Source organism: Rattus norvegicus, chromosome 1 (genome assembly GCF_021556685.1).
Source record: "Rattus norvegicus strain SHRSP/BbbUtx chromosome 1, alternate assembly SHRSP_T2T, whole genome shotgun sequence".
NCBI classification, from domain to species: domain Eukaryota; kingdom Metazoa; phylum Chordata; class Mammalia; order Rodentia; family Muridae; genus Rattus; species Rattus norvegicus.
This window is the reverse complement of record NC_141534.1, coordinates 42,443,996-42,463,878: the sequence shown is the minus strand read 5'-3', so window position 1 is coordinate 42,463,878 and position 19,883 is coordinate 42,443,996. Positions and strand designations below refer to the sequence as shown.

The 19,883-nt window shown below is 44.8% G+C and overlaps 1 protein-coding gene across 1 annotated transcript in view; it reads right to left on the bottom strand.

The window, feature by feature from the left end:
• The window catches only part of Mthfd1l (methylenetetrahydrofolate dehydrogenase (NADP+ dependent) 1-like), a 188,855-nt gene extending 169,774 nt beyond the window's left edge, over positions 1–19,081 (bottom strand). Inside the window, 7 exon segments of the mRNA NM_001108462.2 lie at positions 2,268–2,404; positions 4,383–4,483; positions 6,159–6,283; positions 10,445–10,498; positions 10,585–10,635; positions 12,026–12,110; positions 18,753–19,081. Coding sequence (NP_001101932.2) covers positions 2,268–2,404; positions 4,383–4,483; positions 6,159–6,283; positions 10,445–10,498; positions 10,585–10,635; positions 12,026–12,110; positions 18,753–18,976 — 777 coding nt within the window. The 5' untranslated portion in view covers positions 18,977–19,081.
• Positions 19,082–19,883: the final 802 nt, after the last annotated feature.

Below are 19,883 nucleotides of genomic sequence, written 5' to 3'. Positions count from 1 at the left end.
GGGACCGAATCCAGGGCTTTGTGCAGGCGAAGGCTAGCCCTCTAGCAACTGAGTTACATCTCTCCCTTATTCCCCTTTATAATAGATATTATTTCATTAAAGTTTACTCACCCCAGACATAGATAAACTTATGCAAAAAACACTTAATATTTTTCTTCAGTATGTACAAACGTTAAATATTAAGCGTATTACACACGGAACTCTCTAAGTCAAGGAAGGAAATGGGAAAGATAAAAAGATAGATTGTTCCAACCCTCTGAGCCTCATAACAAGCCAGGCAGTCTGCTAAGTGCTGTCCATAGACTTGACTGTCTCCCTCAGCCATCACGTAACCCAGGGAAGGATGCTCAGCAATGATCCCACTGGGGTGAGTACCTGACTGACTCTGGGAGGAAGAGATGGGAGAGGGGAGAAGTCCGCAGAGGGGAAGGAAAGTGCCTTATCCAGTCCTCCCTCCCACGCTGAAGGGTGAATGGTTTTCAGGACTACAGAAATTCCCGTGGAGATGCTACCCCATTCTTTTCTCTGATACTCTAAGATGAGTGATGTGTGTGTGTGAGCGTATGTGTGTGTGTGAGTGTGTGTGTGTGTGTGTGTGTGTTCACGTGTGTGTGCATGCGGGCTCAAGCACACAGTTATGCACACTTGGAGTCAAGGGGACACTGGATGGCTGTCCCTTTCCATCACTCTCCTTATTCCCTTCAGACAGGGTCTCTCTATGAAGCTGCAGCCAGGCTGGCAGCTGCAGGACCCCCTTGTTTTTGTCACTATAGTAATGGGGTGATGGGTGCACGGGAACATGCCCAGATTTTTATTTAAGTGAGTCCTGAGGTTTGGAACTCAGCCCCCTCATGCATGCACAGCAGTTGGTCCTATCCAACCTTTTCTCTCCAACCTTAGAGCTGAACTTTTAATGCAGAAAAACAAGAGTGATTTTATTATTAAAAGGAAAAGGAAAGATGTCCCCTTGGACTTCCTCCTTGCCCATCTTGTCCCAGTACATGCTTTCAGATTTCCTATTTTCTATAGTAAACATGCTGTTCTAGGGCCATGTGCACACAATGCAACTGTTAACTATTAAGCTATCTTCCCGACTCCCTGACTATGGCTTCTTGTGTGTATGTCCAAGAATTTGTCTATGACATGTTCAGACAGGAAAACACGAGGGTCAAAAATGTACCTTAAACTCTATTAAAGGACTTTTTGAAAAGCTTTTTTCACTTTGAAGTCTTTACGGCAATATGTTGGCTCCGGACAAATTTGTCAATATCAATACTTGTCACTACTCATTGCTAGCACGGCTGGTGAGCATAAATCATAAGGAACTAGGCAGCTTTCACCACATGCCTCTAAACGGCCATCTGCTGTTTTTCTATAGATTGTTAATGTCTCATTTACTTCTAAGCCTTTTATGAGACAGCAACTGCTAACTGAATGTTTGCTGTAGCTACCCCTAATTTGTAACCACCTTTTAGCTTTTTTTGAATGTAGTCTTAGTGTATGAATACCCTGTCCATCATCGGTGGTGCCATTACCTACGCAGAGGGGGAGAAGGGAGTCCAGAACACTGTAAGAAGAGAAAGCTAGCAAGCAAGGATCCAAGCATTTATGCTCTCTGCTCCGGACTGTGCCTATCATGTGCAGTGTCCCTGCCTCAACTTGCCCACGGTGATGGACTCAAACCTGAATTGTAAGTCAAGCAAACCCTCTCTTCCCTAGGCTGCTTTTTTTCAGCACATTTGTTACAGAGACAGAAATGAGACAAGAGCAGTAGCTGGGTTTTTCTTTCTTATTACAGCTGGTGTTCTTTGTGTCTTGTGTTGGTCAGCTGTATGTCTGTCTGCTATCTTTTCCAAGAACCAACTCTGGGCTTTCTTAAAGATCCTTTGGTGATCTCGACCAACCAATGGAAATTAATAATACACACCACAGAAAACTTCTTCCCAGATAGCTTTGACTGAAAGAACATCTTTTAAGACATTTGTTTTCTACCATGTTAACAACTGCTCATTGTTATTTTGTTTTATTTTTAAGATGCTGCCTCATCAGTAGCCTAGGTTGGCTTTGAACTACTGTCTCAGGTTTCCAAATGGTGGGGTTGCAGAAATGAGCCACCATAACCAGGCTTTGCTTTTTACCATCTTTCTCCTTCAGGATCCACCTCTATCTTACCTCTAACATCCTGCTCAGTGCTCACTTGACACACCCCCAGCCTTTCCTCTCTTACCATAGGATTTCAAGGTCATAGAGTCCCATGGGAGACCTACCTTGTCTTGAAGCTGAGGTGTTATCCACGGGGAGCTCATTGTCATGGATCCTTTTCTCTGGAAAAGACATTGCAGGGCAGCTTCCAGAGGCCCGTGAGCCCCTATGACCAAGACCTTCTTTCCATCCAAGGTGATCCCTACCGACCAAATAGTCAATATTAAAATTCACACCACTGAAAACTTTCGCCCAGGTAGCTTTAACTAAGAAAGAACGTCTCAGTGGCTTTTCTTGGAGAACACCTCAGAAGAGGGAGTGGGAATATGATAAGAAACAGAGGGTCAGAGAGGATTACTGCAAAACAGTACCTTCTGGAGGTGACAGACAGTTTCAACCAGGAACCCTTAAGAACTGTGGTTGCCAGCCCAGGACTAATCTACTCAATGTTCCAGCATGGAACGGGTCTCGCAAAGCCCTCTTTCTAGTTAAGAAGACACAGGCAGTTGATAGCTACCAGGATAGAGAAAGTCTGTATTCTTCAGGAGTGGGGGCCCTGGTAGGCTGTTCATGCTACAGTGGACAGCCCATGAGCATTTGGGTTAACACTAATTGTACTCAGTAGGTTTCCTTTTCTTAAAGAATATGAAATCGAAAGGAAGATTAAAGGGTGGAGGGTCTGTGAGGAGTTGGAGCAGAATAAGAGGTGGACTTGAAAAATAAGCATTAAAAGATAGTGAAAGTAAATGAAGAAAAAGAAACATACAGAACGTGGTTGTCTCAACAACAGGGTGCTGACTACACACTTGGAAAGAAGGCCGTGACTAACCGGATTCTCCTCACGAACGCTTTGTTTCTGAGTCTTATGGCTCACTTACAGTTCTTTACAAATATAGTATCAGCTGTAATTTGCCTCTAGGAGTCTCTGCAAAGACCTACAGGACAGGACATACCAGACTATCTCACAGACCTCAGTCGCTGCTGATTATAAGCTACATCTTGAAAGTTAACTTTTTAATAGAACTTCACCATATATGTTTTGCATTTTGACCATTAAATGTTTGAGGCCTACTAGGAGATGGGCATCTGCTTCTTTTCTTTGCAAATTAGGATCAAGAAAAGTTGAGCTCCTGTGTTCTCAAATTAGGAAGCCATAAAATATGTGAACTATCTGTCCCACAGTGTCTTCGTTAAGCTGCTAAATACATGAGCTATTCCACAATGTCTTAGTTAGGGTTTCTATTTCTGTGACAAAACATTGTGACCAAAAAGCAAGTTGGGAAGGAAAGGGTTTATTTGGTTTACACTTTCAGATCACAGCCCATTAATTGGAGGAAGTGAGGACAGGACTCAAACACAGCTGGGACCTAGAGGCAGAATCTGACGCAGAGGCCATGGAGGACGTGCTGCTGACAGGCTTGTTTCCCATGGTTTTGCTCAGCCTGCTTTTTTATCAAACCCAGGACCCCCAGCCCAGGGATGGAAGCATCCACCATGAGCTGAGTCCTCCCCCACTGATTACTAATTAATAAATGCCTTAAAGCTGGGTCTCATGGAGACGTTTTCTCAACTGAGGTTCCTTACTCTCTGATGACTCTAAACTTGTATCAAGTTGACACACCACACCAGCCAGTACACACAGCAATTATTAAGTTCAGTAATCAAAAAAGGCGAATCGTCTTTTGTGTCTATTTTCCTGGCACAAGAATGAGAGGTCAAGAAAAGAATGTAAGAAATTAAATAGCACTGGCTACCGAAACAGACCCACTTATCTTTCCGTGCAAAATCTGCCTGCTCAATCAAGCCCGCTCTAACTGTGAGGTTTACCTGACCCTACAGTGACAGTCATGCTAAAGCAGGAGACATTTTCACTGTGGTTATTTTGACTGTTTTTTGAGAGAAACCAATGTTAACGTTAGCATTCATTTGCAGCCATCTCGTTTATGTACAATTGCCCATTTACATCCAAATTAAAAACTGAGAGAAATAAAGCCAACATTAGATTGCACTCTAAGACATCAATTAGAATTTTCCAGAAGCAAGTCATTATTAAAAAAAAAATTATAAGTAGAAAATAGCATTTCTCTTCTATTTTTCATTTAGGGTCTTCCACCAACAAATGCTTATTGAAAAACAAAACAAAGCAAAAGCCCCAAGAAACAGAATTGATCATCTCAGACCTGATTTCTCAATGAGTTCTACTGCAGCTCTGGCCAAGGGCGAAACAAAACATTCAGGAGCGTCACCTCGCACCAGCTTCCCTAGATTGACATCGGTCACCCTGATTTTGAAAGGAAGAGAACATGTGAGTCACAAATCATCCAGGGGTGGCATACAGGAGCAAGCCATGACAGAAGAGGAAGCAGGAAATGGGAGGATGGCCTCTCTCATCTCAATGTAGGAACCTCCCTAAGACCCAGAACAAGGCCACACAGGGCTGCACTTCCCAGCTCCAGAAACACTTTCTGTGTGCATTGGCATTTTGCCCGTATGTTTGAAGGTGTCAGAGCCCCTAGAATTAGAACTAGACAGTAGATTACAGACAATTAGAGCTACAGTGAGCTGCCGTGCGGGTGCTGGGAATTAAACTCAGGACCTCTGGAAATGCAGTCTGCTCTTAGCCACTGAGCCATCTCTCCAGCCCCCCAGAGACACTTTCAATGGCTACAACAATCTCTCCAATCAGCTGTCTACTTTCAGACTTCAGGATTGAGTCTCTCAATCCAGAGGCTCGCAGGTCAACTTCCACATAACCTCAGTATTAATTTCCTTGCAAAATGAAGGGAGAACATCAAGAAACCACACACTTGCTATTCAGAGCGTTCTGTGTGCTTTGCTCCACTCAGGTCTAGAACAAAGAACTTACACGGGTTGCCAAGATGATGTTCTCTACTTCATTCTGAAGTAACAGAATGAAGACACTCAGGAGATTTCTATGGTTCTTTCTTTGTATGAAATGTCTGAAACTATATCCTTGGGCTTCCTGGTCCACTACCGCATCTTCTTCCTTTATGATCATTCTGCTATAGAATTGGAGCTTTTACCATCCATCCAACCATCCAATCCATCCATCCATCCATCCATCCATCCATCCATCCATCCATCCATCCATCCATATCTACATTCCAGAGAACTCAAGTGCCTTACCTATGCACACGTCCTCCCACTGAATTACAGCCCAGCCCTTACACAACATTCTAACTCGTGTTTGAGTCTGTCTAGCCCTTGTAAAAAAGGATGAAAGACAATAAGCCAGCATAGTTTAGTGAATTACCAAGCATTCAATCCAGTTGCTGAGAGATACATTAGGCAGAAGTCTAACCTTATAAATTTGTTTCCAACCTTACCATCTGAAAAAAGCCCTGCTGTTCAGTTACATGTCGGATTATTTCCTGTGCCTCCATATAAGAAAATAGAGCGTTTACTCTCTAGGAAACACACTGTTTCCCCATTGTAGGCTGACGACATTCACTATCCCACGATACTTACATTTTACCATGGCATTCCACAAAACACCCAAGTCTCATAATCCCTGCCCCCACCTCAAATTTAATTAGACACTCGCATTATTAATAAAAGCATGCGTTGTTATTTTTCCTCAGCCAGTCTAGGAGTAAAGGATGCTTTGGGGCTCTGGGGAATCAGGTTTCAGTCTTTCTTTCACTGTTTGGTAGAATTACCTAGGGAAGATTATTTCTGGCTAAAGACTCAGTCAGAAAAACAGGAGCTTGCTCGAGTAGCTATGATGGTGCAGGATTATCTCCAAACAAACATATATTTTCCAAGATACATGACTTTCCTCCACAGAATCTTAAAAATTCTCTACCTTCTAAGCTATTTAAAATGATTTTTAAACTAATTACCGAGTTACAAAAAATTGAAATTTAGATTAAAAAAAAAATCACTACAGTTACTTATCAGTAAGATTGACTACTACTGGTTATTTCCTTTCTTACCCGTCCACATCTTTTTCCGGTTTCAAAGCATTGAGAACTTTGTTGCACAATGAATCTTCAGAGATCTGAAGGGCAAGGCCATGCACTCTAGGGTCTTCATTAATCTTCAGGATTTCATCTATGATCTAAACAGAAAACAGCTCTGTGAAAGGAAGAGCTAGTAAAAAGAGTTGATAAGGGAGAAAAAGGATTTCTCATAGACCCAGAGGTGGCACATTGGTAAATGTGTGTTCACTGGTGACTTTATTAAAACAAAAAAAGGTTGACCTTGGTAGTATAGACCTGTGATCCCAGTACTGGGGAAGTGAGAACATGTAGACCTTTGGGATTTCCTAACCAGTCAGCCCAGCCTGCAAGGTGAGCTCTCTGCCAATGAGAGATCCTGCGCCACAAATGCAGAGAGATGGGTGGCTCCTGAGTTTGTCCTCTGGCTATGTGTGCATGTGCACCTGCAGCCACATGTGCACCCAGACACCTGTGCGTGTATACACACATACACACCAATTCCTAAAAATATATCCATTAGTTTCTTTTACTCCTCAGGAATGAGGTACAGAGAAGAGTCTGTTTTCCTCTTTACAGAATGCTTAGAGGAGCCCCCAAAGAAACCTGCATGGATAAAGCTTTCAGTGGTTTCATAGTTCCCAAGGTCCCTCCATGTGCCAGAAAAGAATAAAACGCCAAAGCATCACCGCTACTTTAGTTTAACAGACAAAAGCCAAACTCCCTGCCAATGACCACTTGAAGTCAAGCATTCCAGTGTTGAGGGAGATCTGGAAGCAGGCAGCCAAGGACCCCAAACAGGTCCAATGGAACCTAGGGGTCCAAGCAATCACTTGATCTAGAGAGGTCTCCCAACAGTGAGTCCAACCAGTCACAGACCTCTGGTTCACTGGGTCCAAGTGTCGCACAAGGAGCCTTTCCTGAGGCCTCGAAAGAAGCTCAAACGCTCAGACTGATTCACTTCATTTAGCAAAAGAACTGACTCAGAAGTAGAAAGATCCCGTGTATGTGCGTCCCATTCAAAGGAAGTGTCACTTTGCCATTTTTATTTTATTGCTTAGTAACAATATCTATGTTATTACTACCATCTGGTAGAGAAGGAGAATGTTATTCTGTACAGAAAGAATATTTGTCTCATTCATTCAGTTGTGAACTGAAGTTTCCAGGAAAAAGTAACATGTCAAAGATTCTACAAGGGTGGTTAGAATGTCATGATCGTGGAGAATTGGAATGAAATAGATCCGGGGATAAATTATCCTGGGCTGTCTTTAATCCCCTTTATAGCCGTTTGCTGCCTACGGGTTTATTTCATCTAATACCCTCCTGACTGGCTGGCTGGTGACATTCATTCGGAGCGTAGTAACACACCAGTAGCTTCCAACAACTCCAGAGGCCTTCAGAGGCTTATAGCAGACAACACAGAGGTCTCAACACAGCCATCAGAGAGCCTCTGAGGTTTATAGCAGAGACTGGCATTTCTGGCTACAACCTACTGGTCTGCTGTCTTCACCAAAGTATTTTTAAAGGGCCTGGATTGACGACTTTTTTGTTGTTGTTGTTTTGCCTCTAAAACAAACTTTGTGCATGAAGCTGGGAGCTGGAGAAGAGGCTCAGCTGCTCCCCTAGAGGACCTGTCCCACGTTTCCATGTCAGGGGCTTGCAAGCTCTAGGGGCTCAGGAACCTCTGAGCTCCCTAGGCACAGCACTCACATACTTAAATCAAACAAACAAACGCTCCAAGCATCAGCTTTGTACGAGTTCTAAGCAAGGTATCTAACAGCTAGCTCTGAGCAAACCTGCTGTGGAAAACATGATCTGCTAATAGGGAAGCAAGCCCCATCCCAATTGTAGTAATAATATAAGTTCTGAACGTGATTGGCAATGTAAAAAGTAAAAAGCAGGTCAAAGGGAGAAGAGTCACAGGGTGAGTGTGGTCGGTGAATCCATGGAAGCAGAGTACAGGAGAAAGTAAGGGACTTGCCATTACTATAACGAGAGCAGGAAAGCACTAATAAAACAAAACGAAATGGGGAATATAGAAGCTTAATGAATTAAGATGCTCAACATAGTAATTCCACACTCACTGAAATTTCAGCCCCTACACCAAAGGAGTGGGAGTAGACAAATCCTTATAAAAATATGTTGGGTGTAAACCATAATCTTAGGAGGCTGGGGCAGGGGGATCATGAGTTTAAAGCCAGACTGAGCTTCATAGTGTTTTCATGGCTAGCCTGGGCTACGCCACTGAAACTGTCTAAAGAAATGAAGATGTGATGGTGTGCAGTGGGTGTCCTGGAAATGGTCGACCTGCTTCTTTCGATTCTGTCTCTGCTGGTGCCTTCATGGTTGGTACACACCACAACTGTCAAACACAGTATTAACTGCTTGTTCAATACTTAGCTTCCCTTCTTCCTTAGAAATGATCTAAATGGCATTAAGACTTCATTTCCCCTTCTCCTTTTCGCAGTGTGGCCAGACAAGTAGGTGCAGCAGAACAGATTTGTGGTTTGCAGAAAACATCATTAGAGGGAAGAACATCTGCGGGGCTGGCCTTATTAGTCAGGCAATGAACTTTACCTGAGATGCTAGGAAAGAGACACTGGAGACCTTCACCCACAACCTATAGATCTAGATCTATAGATATAGATCTTTCCCCATAGGATCTAGAGAAGACTCAGTTCATGACAGTTCCTCAGAACACAGGAAGACAGACTACAAAAGCACACTCCCATGTCCTCCGTGGCTGGACTGACTGCTAGTTCCCACTAACCAAGCAAAACCTAGAAACGTTTGAAAGCAAACTTTTGGTCAAGCTTTCTGTCTCCAGATGCCTGAACTTTGGGACACCCTCAGGCTGAACACACAAGACAGTGTCCCTTGGGAACAGGCTGGTCTGGGTAGCAACTTTCTCTGATCTATTATCACCAAGGCCTCATGAGAGAGCCTCATCTCATCTTACACATAAGCTTTTATTCCTTCCTATAAATGAAAATCTTTCTGCCCAACCCTACAGGGGACTACAGGTTACTTCACACTCCAAGGTTTCAGTTACCCTTCATCAACTGTGTTACAAAAAGACACTCAAGGGAAAGTTCCAGAAATAAACAATTCATTAGTTTGAAACTGGACACCTCACTGAGTAGTGCGATGAGACCTAGAACCAACCGGACATGAATCGACACCTTGTCTAGCACATCTACACCTGTGTATGGGGGCGTCGTCACTTGGGCTCCGTAGTCAGCATTGTAGCATCACAGTGTCAGTGCTTATGTAACTTTTCTTTTCCTGAGTAACAATACCAAAGCATGAGAGCATCAACCATCTTAGTTAAGCCAGAGAGAAGCCATACCGTGCCATACGTAGTAGGGTCTGTACGGCTGGCAGTTTTAGGTATCTGCTGGGTGTCGTTCCTCATCTAATAAGTCTCTGTACCTAGCCCATAATTAGCGGAATGGCTTTGTCTCCGGTGAGAATGTGGCTATGACAGATAGAGACAGATAGAGTCTTCAATTTGGCAGCACACTACAGAGATGCTAGTGGGACGGAAGTACAGCAGCTCTCTTGACTTTGGGATGCTTTTCCTAGCCAGTGACTACTGATCTCCAAACGTCATTCCCATCTGATCTTTACACCCCATCCCTGCAAACAAACCATCAAACTTTATCAATCCAGATCCTGTCCCAGGAAGTCTAACCCTAACTCTGACCCTATCCCTAAGTCTCCCTGCTGCAATCAGCCAGAAAAAAGTTAGTCACAAGGTCTCATGCCCCAGCCCAGGACCACGGCACACTGGGAAATGATGCTGGCAGACACGACTAGAACGTGTGATCCAGGATGGAGAGTCTTTCAGCTGTCTCCAAAATGCCAATGAAGGAGTCCCAGAGTGTTAGTCTTAGAGAGGACCCTTGACAATCACCTTGTCCTGTCCCTATATTGTATCAGTAATGCTGCGCTGACCCTAAGATGTCGAAGGAATGGTCCAAGTTGATGCTTTTAGAACAGAGTAAATAAAACCAGAGCTGAGTTTCAATACACCCCCTGACCCCAACAATTTTTTCATGAGACCCTGCTGCTTCTACTGTATATAAACAGCCGCAGTCACCATAACGTCCCAGTAGAAACCAACTGCAAGGGGAAGGTGATGAGGAGCTTCGACAGCACAGGGAAAGGAGATCATGTCTCCATGGAAACTAGGCCACAAGAGAAGGCTGGACTTGTGCCCACCACCCCAGAAGATGCCCATAGGCCCGAGGAGGAAAGGAAATGAGCTAGGCCGACATTACCTCATCCTCTCCACTGTCTGGAGGTAGGCAGATGTGAGTGATGTCCAGGCCAGCCTGAAAGGGAACACAAGATTCTTGGTCACCACAAGAGAATACACCGTTGGGAATTCTAATGAACTGCTAGAATCGCTGGCTCTCACCTCCTTGGCCAAATTCTGGTTCACATTCTGCATCAGGTGGTCATCTCCTGCCTAAAGGCAAAGAAGCAGAAAGGAGAATGTTATGGTGTGAAATACCTTGACAATGTGTACCAAACACAAAACAGACATCACAGTTGTGAAGACAATGAACAGGAGTGGTCTTAATAAAAAGATAAGAAAATGGCAGAAAAGACTCTTATTGCCTATCAAAACTGGGCTAGCAGCTGGAGTTATATACATATAAACTTCTTAGACTAACAAATTATATCCTTTAAAAAATGATAGATTGCATGTTACAAGCTATGGTGGTTTGAATGAGAATGGCCCCTATAGGATTATAAATTTGAATACTTGGTCCTCTATTGGTAGAACTGTTTGGGAAGGAGTAGGAGGTGTGGCCTTGTTGGAGGAGGTGTGTTGCTGGGGGTGGCCTGGAGGTTTCAATAGACTTGCATTATTCCCAGTGTCTCTCTCTGCCTCCTAGTGGAGGATCAAGATGTTATTTCCTAGTTGTTCATACCTCCTTGTCTTTGCTAGGTAATAAGCTCTAACTCTCTGAAACTATACCCCAACCGACTACTTCCTTTTATAAGCTACCAGGGTCAGTTATGGTGTTTTGTCACAGCAACAGAAAAGTAACTAAAACATGGGATATAGAAAAATGACATCGTCATGGCTACATAGCCAGCACTGTGCTGCGTGAACCACAAAACAGGAATTTGGATGTTTGTACTTAGGTTGAATGGCAACATGTAACCAGATTCTCAGGAACCCAAGTTCCCAAAGCAACTCCTCTGTTAGGAGGGGATATGGAAGCTTCCCAAAGGATTCAGGTTACATAAACACAGTCTTACAACCTCACAAACCAAGGCACCATTGGCCACATACCACAGGCTGCTATCCTGATACTGGGCCGGCCTGCCAAGCATCACAATAATAGATCAGCTACTGGGCCAAATTGCTTCCAGGCCTGGCTCATGCTGTTATTTCCCTGCACCTGCCACCACACAAGGATGCCAATAACACTGCAGCTCAGGACTAAGGGGCAGCAGCCAAAGGACAAACACAGAATGCCAACACACTCGTGCCTTTGGCATGTGGGTTGTCATACATTAATGTGCAGATGCCATTACCCACTTGTCTTTCCCCATAAACAAGAGAGAAACGGACTTGCCAGCCATATCAAGTATACATAAGTACATGTGGGTTAGTAACTACTCTGTGTCCTACGATTTACGGTGCCTACCTCCTGACCTCAATGAGTCACCTACCACTCGGAAAGATAACTGACTCTTAACAGAGCTGTGCCTAACCTACAATCCACCAGAAGAAAACTACATAACAGTGCTCGCCACTGACAGGACATGCGTCTGGTCTCTGCTTATAAGCATTTGCTAAATTGCATCCTAAATACTAAAAGAGCACCATGTTCACAGCTTACCTGAATCACAGCAAGAACTGGCTTAAAGGCAGGGTTTTTTTCTTGCAACAAGTTCAGCACTTCTTTGGAATTGTGAATGACGTCTCTATATGGAGGGAGGGAAGGAGGGAGGGAGAGAGAGAGAGAGAGAGAGAGAGAGAGAGAGAGAGAAACACAACACAGTCATTTCTTTGTTGATGATTAGACAGGACAGGCACAATGTGTGTCTTTACAAAGCTTGCTGCTGGGAGCGAATCAGATAACAGAGAGACTGATCAGAGAGTGAGGGAAGGCAGGGCACCCTGGCATCAAGAACTACTGATGCCGGCAGCATGTACTGGCATAGTCTCCAGCAGCTTGCTTTTTGTTTCTGCCTCTCAGAACAGACTGAAAAGCTACTCAAAGCAGCACCCAGTTTCAGTGTTAAAACATCATTCACCTCCAGTGATGGCTGGGCAAGCCTGGGGTCTAACAGGAGCTGGACAAGTATTGCAAGTGACTAATGGCTTCAGGACAACTTTATTTTTATTTTTATTTTTTCTTTAATTGACTAGTACACCATAGCTGTCTGCAGACACACACCAGAAAAGGGGATCGGATCCCATTACAGATGGCTGTGAGGCACCGCGTGGTTGCTGGGAATTGAACTCAGGACCTCTGGAAGAGCAACCAGTGCTCTTAACCACTGAGCCATCTCTCCAGCCCTTCAGGACAACTTTATTACATGCACCTAACAACTTTCAAGAGTAATCATTACTCTGTAACGCTAATAGTAACTCACAAAAAACAACTGTCTCCCACCTTGTAGAGTGGTGGCTGAGGAATTGTGGAGTGGAAGGTGCTGAGCCCCCAAACAAGAAGGGGATGCAGGGAGTGGTGTGCTCAGAAGACCACAAAGAATTCAAAACTTGCATGGGAGTTAACTTTCGTAATGTCACAGAGGCTAACAGAGTCAGGGGCCAGGCTAATGTGCACTGTTAGCAATTATTTGGTTTCTAGTTTCATTCACTTGGGAGGAGGCAGTTCAATCCCTGGGGAAATAACTTCAATTGTGCTAATTCGTGAAACCATTCTGAAAACATTAGATTACTTCTCCAGCCATGGGTGACGAGGTTTCTATGCTGCGCTGTCACCCAGTCTGGCAGACCTGCTGCTAAACTACTCTAGGCCCAGCTGAATCCATATTTTTGCTTGGTCCAGAGGAGGTAACACACCAAGCACTTCTGACTGAGAATCCTCTGGGAAGCATGATCAACATCAAGGTTCATCTCAGAAAGTCTGATTCAATATTCTGGGCTGGGGCCCAGGAATGGGTCATTTTAAATAAGTGCCAGAGGTTTCTGGAACATGGCCCGTGGAAAACAGCCATACCTGGCACTCAGGCCTGCAGTATACTGGGGGGCGTGGGGGTGGAGGAGACGTCTATAGATTCTGATATCTTCACTTACATAACAGGTAGATCTCAGTGTCTCTTCCCCTTTTTGTTATTGTTATTTTATTATGTTTTCTTCTTCCTGTGACTAAAACTGCCTGTATGAATATGCAGCATCCTCCATGTAATTATGTGTTTGAACCCTTGACCCCCAGCTGCTGCTGCTGTCTTCGAAGGTTGTGGACCTTTAAAGAGGCAGAGCCTTGCTGGAGGAAGTGGGCCTGAAGGTTTTATAGCCTGGCCCTATTTCTGTTTACTCTTGCTTCCCTTCACTCCAGATACAACGTGCCCAAGTGCCTTCTGCTCCTAGCACCATACTTTTGCTGCAGACAATGTCCACTTGAACTATAAACTCAAACGAACCCTCGCTCTCTCCTGTTGCTCCTTGTCGGGATTGGTCATGGTCTTAACCATAAGAATTCATAACAGAAACCCCTCCAGTCTTGCCCACCCTCAATAAACTAAACTTAAAAAAAAATCACTAGCCCCAATTTTAAAAAATGAAAGGAATACTACAATAGATAAATTATCACTAGGTTTAAGTTAGCTATCAAGGGCTTAGAGAAATGGCTCAGCAGTTAAGGGTACCACTTGCTCTTCCAAAGGACCACTGTTTCATTTCCAGCACTTACACAGAGGCTAACTACCATCCGTAATTCTAGGTCCACAGGTTTGGATGCCCTTTTTAGGGCCTCCGAGGGCAACAGGCACATTGTTGGTGCACAGGCATACATGCAGACCAAACTCCCATACACACAGAATAAAAATAAATAATTAAAAAGACAAACAACCAGTTGTCAGACCTAAAATAGATGAGGTAAGGGGCAGAACGAAGATAATAGCTACACAAGGCGGCCCAACAATGCATTAAACATTAAAATTGGCTGGGGTACCCACCCGCAACTGGCTGGGTATATCATATTTCCAGAGATAAACAATGCAGGAGCATTCCCAGGCCCCAAAGATCCAAAAAGTAGCAGAAATGTTTCCAAAGATGAGTCTATGCCCTTGGGGAGAAAACTTCAATTCTGACTGGGAACAGTGTAGCTAAAACTCCTTTCTTCTGTTACTGAAGATTGGTGGGTAAAGGTTTAAGCTTAGCATGACACTAACACGACCCCTGTGAGTGATCTGTCTCTAATTCTGCCCCCACCACCAGCTTAGTCGCCTCTGCCTGGCTAACTGCATTAAGCCTACAAGCTGAGCACAAAGCTGCCTTGTTCTAACAACTTCATTCCTCCTCGTTCTCCCTGTGGCTAGCTGTGACCACGCCTGAGTGTAGGAGAAAACAGCTGGCCACATTACTGAATATCATCAATGCACTGCACCCTTATCCTCATCCCCCAGTGCCCAGAGCAAGCGCTTGTTAATAGAAGTCTTCATTTAACTTCTCAGCTCTTTCAAAGGTAAAAGAAGGATCCTTCTAGGAATACAGAGCTGACGTCCACAGACAACTCCTCCAAAGATGGCCAGTAGTGTTGAGAGAAATGGTCCATGGTTAAAAAAAAAAGAGTGGAGAGCCGGTTTATAACTCTTTGCTTTGGCCATTATCAGATACACTTACATAATATCTTCAAAAATAAAGCTAACCCCAACTACTTCCTCCGGATAGTCTTCTGAACTCTTTTTCAATAATAAGATTCTGAGTTTCAACCGCACACGTCTCCCAGTCTCTCTCCGGCAGCTGGGTGGGATCATGTGATTAGCTTCTGGCCACAAGAAGGATTGTGTAGTAAGAGGACCACACACAACCTGGCTCCTTTTATCTCTCACTAGCTCGGAGGTGACAAGACCAGAGATCAGGAGTGATGAGTAGCCACCTTGGGGACCATTCTGGAGCCTTTGCTTAGGATGTTATCTTTGGGTTTCGCTATGGTTTGAGAGGATTCCCCCAAGCTTATGTGTTGGAGACTTAAGGATTCATGCCGTTGTCATGGGATGATGGAAAGGCTGGCTAGTTCACATCTGCATCTCTCTTGCCTTGCCCTTCTGCCTTCAGCTTTGTTGTGATATAGCAAAGCCCTTGCCATATGCCAACCCTTTGGCTTCTCAGCCTCCAAAAGAATGAGAAATCTTTATAACTATTCGGCCTGTGGTGTTTTGCTATAGCAGCAAAACGGGGGTGGGGGTGGGGGACAGGCATCATGGCTCTTTTTCAGTTTTATGCATGAGCTGAATCTAAGATTAGTAATGTTGTCTTATATACATTATTCCATCAAATCTAGGTTGGACAAGGAAAGCCACATCACCAATTTATGAACCACTAAAAAAACAAACAAACAAACAAACAAAAAACAAACAAAAAAACCCAAAAAAACTGCTGTTGGTTAAATGACTGCATACTCTTTTCTTTCCAAAATATATTTATTGTATTGATGGAAATTATTTTTAATTAAGTGTATATGTATGGAGGATACAAGAGGGATTAACATGTCCTGAGCTGAGGTTATGGATGACTGGGAACCAGCTCACCAATGTGAGAGCTGGGAGCCAAACTTGGATCTTCCACAGTAGCAGGATGTGCTCTTAACCAATGAGTCATCTCTTGAACTCCATTAAAGAATTTTTAAAGGTATCTAGACAAAAAAAATTGTTTTATCCTATGTATCAAAAGTAAAACAATAAACTGAAGAATTCTCAAGCTTCGAATTGAGGATCTGACTTTCCTAAATGAATCTTTAAATAAACAAATAAAAATCTCATTTTTATGGTTTGACAGTTTTTTTTAATATGATCGTCCCGTGTATCATAAGAATTCTGGTGAAATAGCAATCCTTAAACGATGCTATTGTCCACAGGTATATTAGTCACTGCCCCATTACTCTAATAAAATGTCTGAAGCAATTAACTGGTAGAGAAAAGGTTTGTTTTGGCTCAAGGCCAGGAAGATGTTCCAGTAAGATCTGGTAGCCTCTAGCAAGGACAGCCCATTGTCACAAGGGGTGTGTCTCAGAGCAAAACTAATCTAGTCAGGAACCAGAAAGGAGAGAAGACACTGAGTCAAATCCTTACCATTCCCTTCAGGGCAGATTTAGAATACTCATTATAATAAGCGTCTCTTACAAGGCCCCATTTCTCAAAGTTTCCACCCCAGAATGGCCTCAGAAGCACCATTCTGTGGCCTAAGCCTTCAACATATGAATCCACGGGGAACCGTGAACAGCCAAGTTCTGCAGTCACCCACTTGGTGAGTTTTGGGGGCTGATACTTTCTGGATTCTATCAGATGACAGACAACCATCAGAGATCACGAAGTTTCCAAAAATGACTTTTCCAATCACAAGTCATCGAGCCACGCCCCCGTATAAAAGTCACTATGCTTCTTGGTGATTTTATGCCATTATCATCTCTGATGCCCATGGATGATGTGAGAACTTCCACCCTAAGGTTTCAAACAGGTGACATCCAATCTGATCACTTCTCCACTTTTCAAATCCTATCAGGCAGTGCTACATTGGCTAAAATGGCCACCTGGCCTACAGCAGCTACAAGACCCAATCGATGGGAAACAATATGAGGTCCAGAGGTATTCAGGATACACACTCTAGGATCACTGAGTTAGTATAAATCTTAGAATTGCTTCAGTGAGGTAGATGGCATTATGGTTTCCATTTGCAGTTAAACATGCTGAGACCAATATCCTGTCCCTGCTCACACACCTGATGCTACATACAGGCTTCTTGCAAAAGGAAGGCATCAGATTCCTAAGCACAAATCCTCTGGTTCAGAAGCCAAGCCAGGGAAACTAACACCCCTTAGCTAAGAGCACATGCATACTCTTACTTATGTAAGCACATGCATGTTTTTACTTATGGGTTCATGTATGTATGTTCCAGTGCGTGTGTGTTGTTGTTTTGTACATACCACAGGTTAAATTTGGATGCTGTCCCTCAACAGTTGCTCACCTTGGTTTTGGAGACAGCATCTGGCATTGGTCTAGAGCTCTTGGATCATGCTACGTGGGCTGGCCAGTGAGCCTTGAGATGTTTCTGCTTCCCAGGGACTGAGGCGTCAAGAGTATGCCACCATGTCCACATGGGTACTAGGGATGGAACTTGGTCCTCATGTTTCTTCCAGCCAGTACCTTGTTAACTGGGCAATCTCCCTAGACTGAGCTTACATTAAAAAAAAAAAAATCTTACTTATTTTATGTATATGAGTATACTGTAGCTGTCATCAGATGCACCAGAAGAGGGCATCGGATCCTATTACAGATGGTTGTGAGCCACCATGTGGATGCTGGCAGTTGAACTCAGGACCTCTGGAAGAGCAGTCAGTGCTCTTAACCGCTGAGCCATCTCTCCAGCCCCTGGCTTACATTTTTAAACAATAAAAATGGGAAAAAGAAAAAAATAGAAATAAGGTTATTTCACAGCATGTGAAAAACCACATGAAACTGAAACTTCTGTGTCCATAAAATGTTGGATTTTATCAAAAAACTGTGAGAATTTTGTTTTCCTTGTTACAAAAGTACCCTTGTAACATTTTAAATCCTGCTTTTTAGTTCACTAAACCTTAAGTTTTTACTGTCATGCCCATTACACCAAATGTGCAGAGCTCAGTTTAGGTTATTGTAAAAATGATGACTATTTGTGGCGGGCTAGATGTGTGACAATCCCTGGGATCAGATAATTTTTGCTCATGTAATCTTTTCCATAGCCCCAGTTGGGAGTCAAACCGAAAAAATGGCTTTCCCGCCTTTGGCAGGTAGGTGCCTCTGCAGAGCAGTGGCCCAACAAACCCACTACTCGGGGTATAGGGCCTGACCAGGCGACTCGGCGTCTGCACAGATCACTACTGGACAGGGAATGAACTTTCCAGATACAGCCACACCGCAGCCTGTGTGCTCTCTGAGCGGCGATGCTCCGGACCCTATGCCCAGACCTGGAGAGCTTCCGCAACGGGTTTTACCCGCGCCTCCTCCAGTAGCAGTGCAGCAGCAGTGGCGGATGGCAGGGCCATCCTCCTTGCCTCTCTCCCGCCCTTGGCCGCACCGCCCCTTTCCTGTCGGCGCCACGCCCGGCGCCGTTGCATCAGAGCCGGAGGCGGGCGGTGCACGTGGAGTGGGGCGTGCGGTCCGTGAGGCGCGCTCCGGCCGGGGGATGCCCTCATCTACAGAGTCCCTTACTGCGGATGTCTCCCTTTGCCCCCCACGCCCTCTCTGCCAATCGTAAGGCGTCTCTAGTAAGTCCGCACCAAGCACTTTCTGCCTCCTGCCCTACGAACCGGTCCCTCGGGTTTCCCAGCCGCAGAGTGCCGTTGTCCCATCCTTGGGTCCCTGATTAGGGACCTGCGCATAGACAAATCGGACACTCACCTAACGATTGAGTCCATCCCGGGGTCTTCCGGACTGCCTGGGCTATGGCTGATGAAGGCTTGGCCATCCTGCAGCCGCCGCCCGCGCAACCCCTCGGGGTCACCACCTCCGCTGCTGCTGCTTCTGCTGCCGGATCGACACAGCTCACGGAGGCGACACGCCGGGCCCGGGGGCAGCTGCTGGTGGCCGAGTTGGCGTAGCAGGAGAGGAAGGCGGGCACTCATGCCGCTGCAGAGCGCGGTGTGACTGGTCCTCCGGAGGCACCGAGATGCGGCTGCAAGTTCCTCCCCTGGTTGGCGAGGAAGGCAGTAGAGAGAGAGAACCAAGCGGCACAGTAAAGGACCAGCAGCAGGAACGACCAGGCTCTTCCTCGTGGGAGGAACTGAGGCCCCTAGGGGGCACTGTACCTAGTGGCCGTGACGTTAAGAGGGCGGGGGCCAGCGGACGCGAGGCTGCTGGTTGGAGTTGCCAGAAAGTCAAAGCAGAGGAGGTGGAGCATCAGCTTGGTGCTGAGCCTTTGCCCTGAGATTGTATGGCCAGCCCTTCTACATCAAAACCTGATGCCACCTTTGGTTTTTATAATGAAGCTCACTTTATCTGCAGGAAGTTGTGGCTCTAAATCCAATTTAGACCTTCAGAAGGAAGGGTTTATCACGTGGGAGGTGGCCTAGGGCTAAAAGTGGTTTTTGGAGTCTGCAAGGCAATGCTGGTTTTGTAGCCTTAAGCAGGTTAAGGTCATTGGCTTCAGGACTGAGTCTTCCGAGTTTATAATTTCCAAGCCTAGTGGGAATAACATTGTAACTCTGTTAGTCCCCAAGTAAGGTAGGCTAGAATTCAGAGACAGTTTTGGATTGCTCACCCTGCCCTGTGCTGGAAAGATATACCAAGTAACCCCAACAGATGTAACGAACATCAACAGATGTTAAGAAAGCTAGTGACATCGTCTGATTTCTCACCAGGAGAACTTGGGATGCAGAGAAGTCATTTGGTTTGTTGGCAGAGCTGTGAGCCTGCCAAACTCCTACACCTCTTCCTCCTTTTAATTATTTTCCTCTTTTTAATTTTACTTGTGTCCATGAGCAAGGGAAGGATAGGACAACATGAACAAGGCAGTTCTCTGTTTCTATCTTG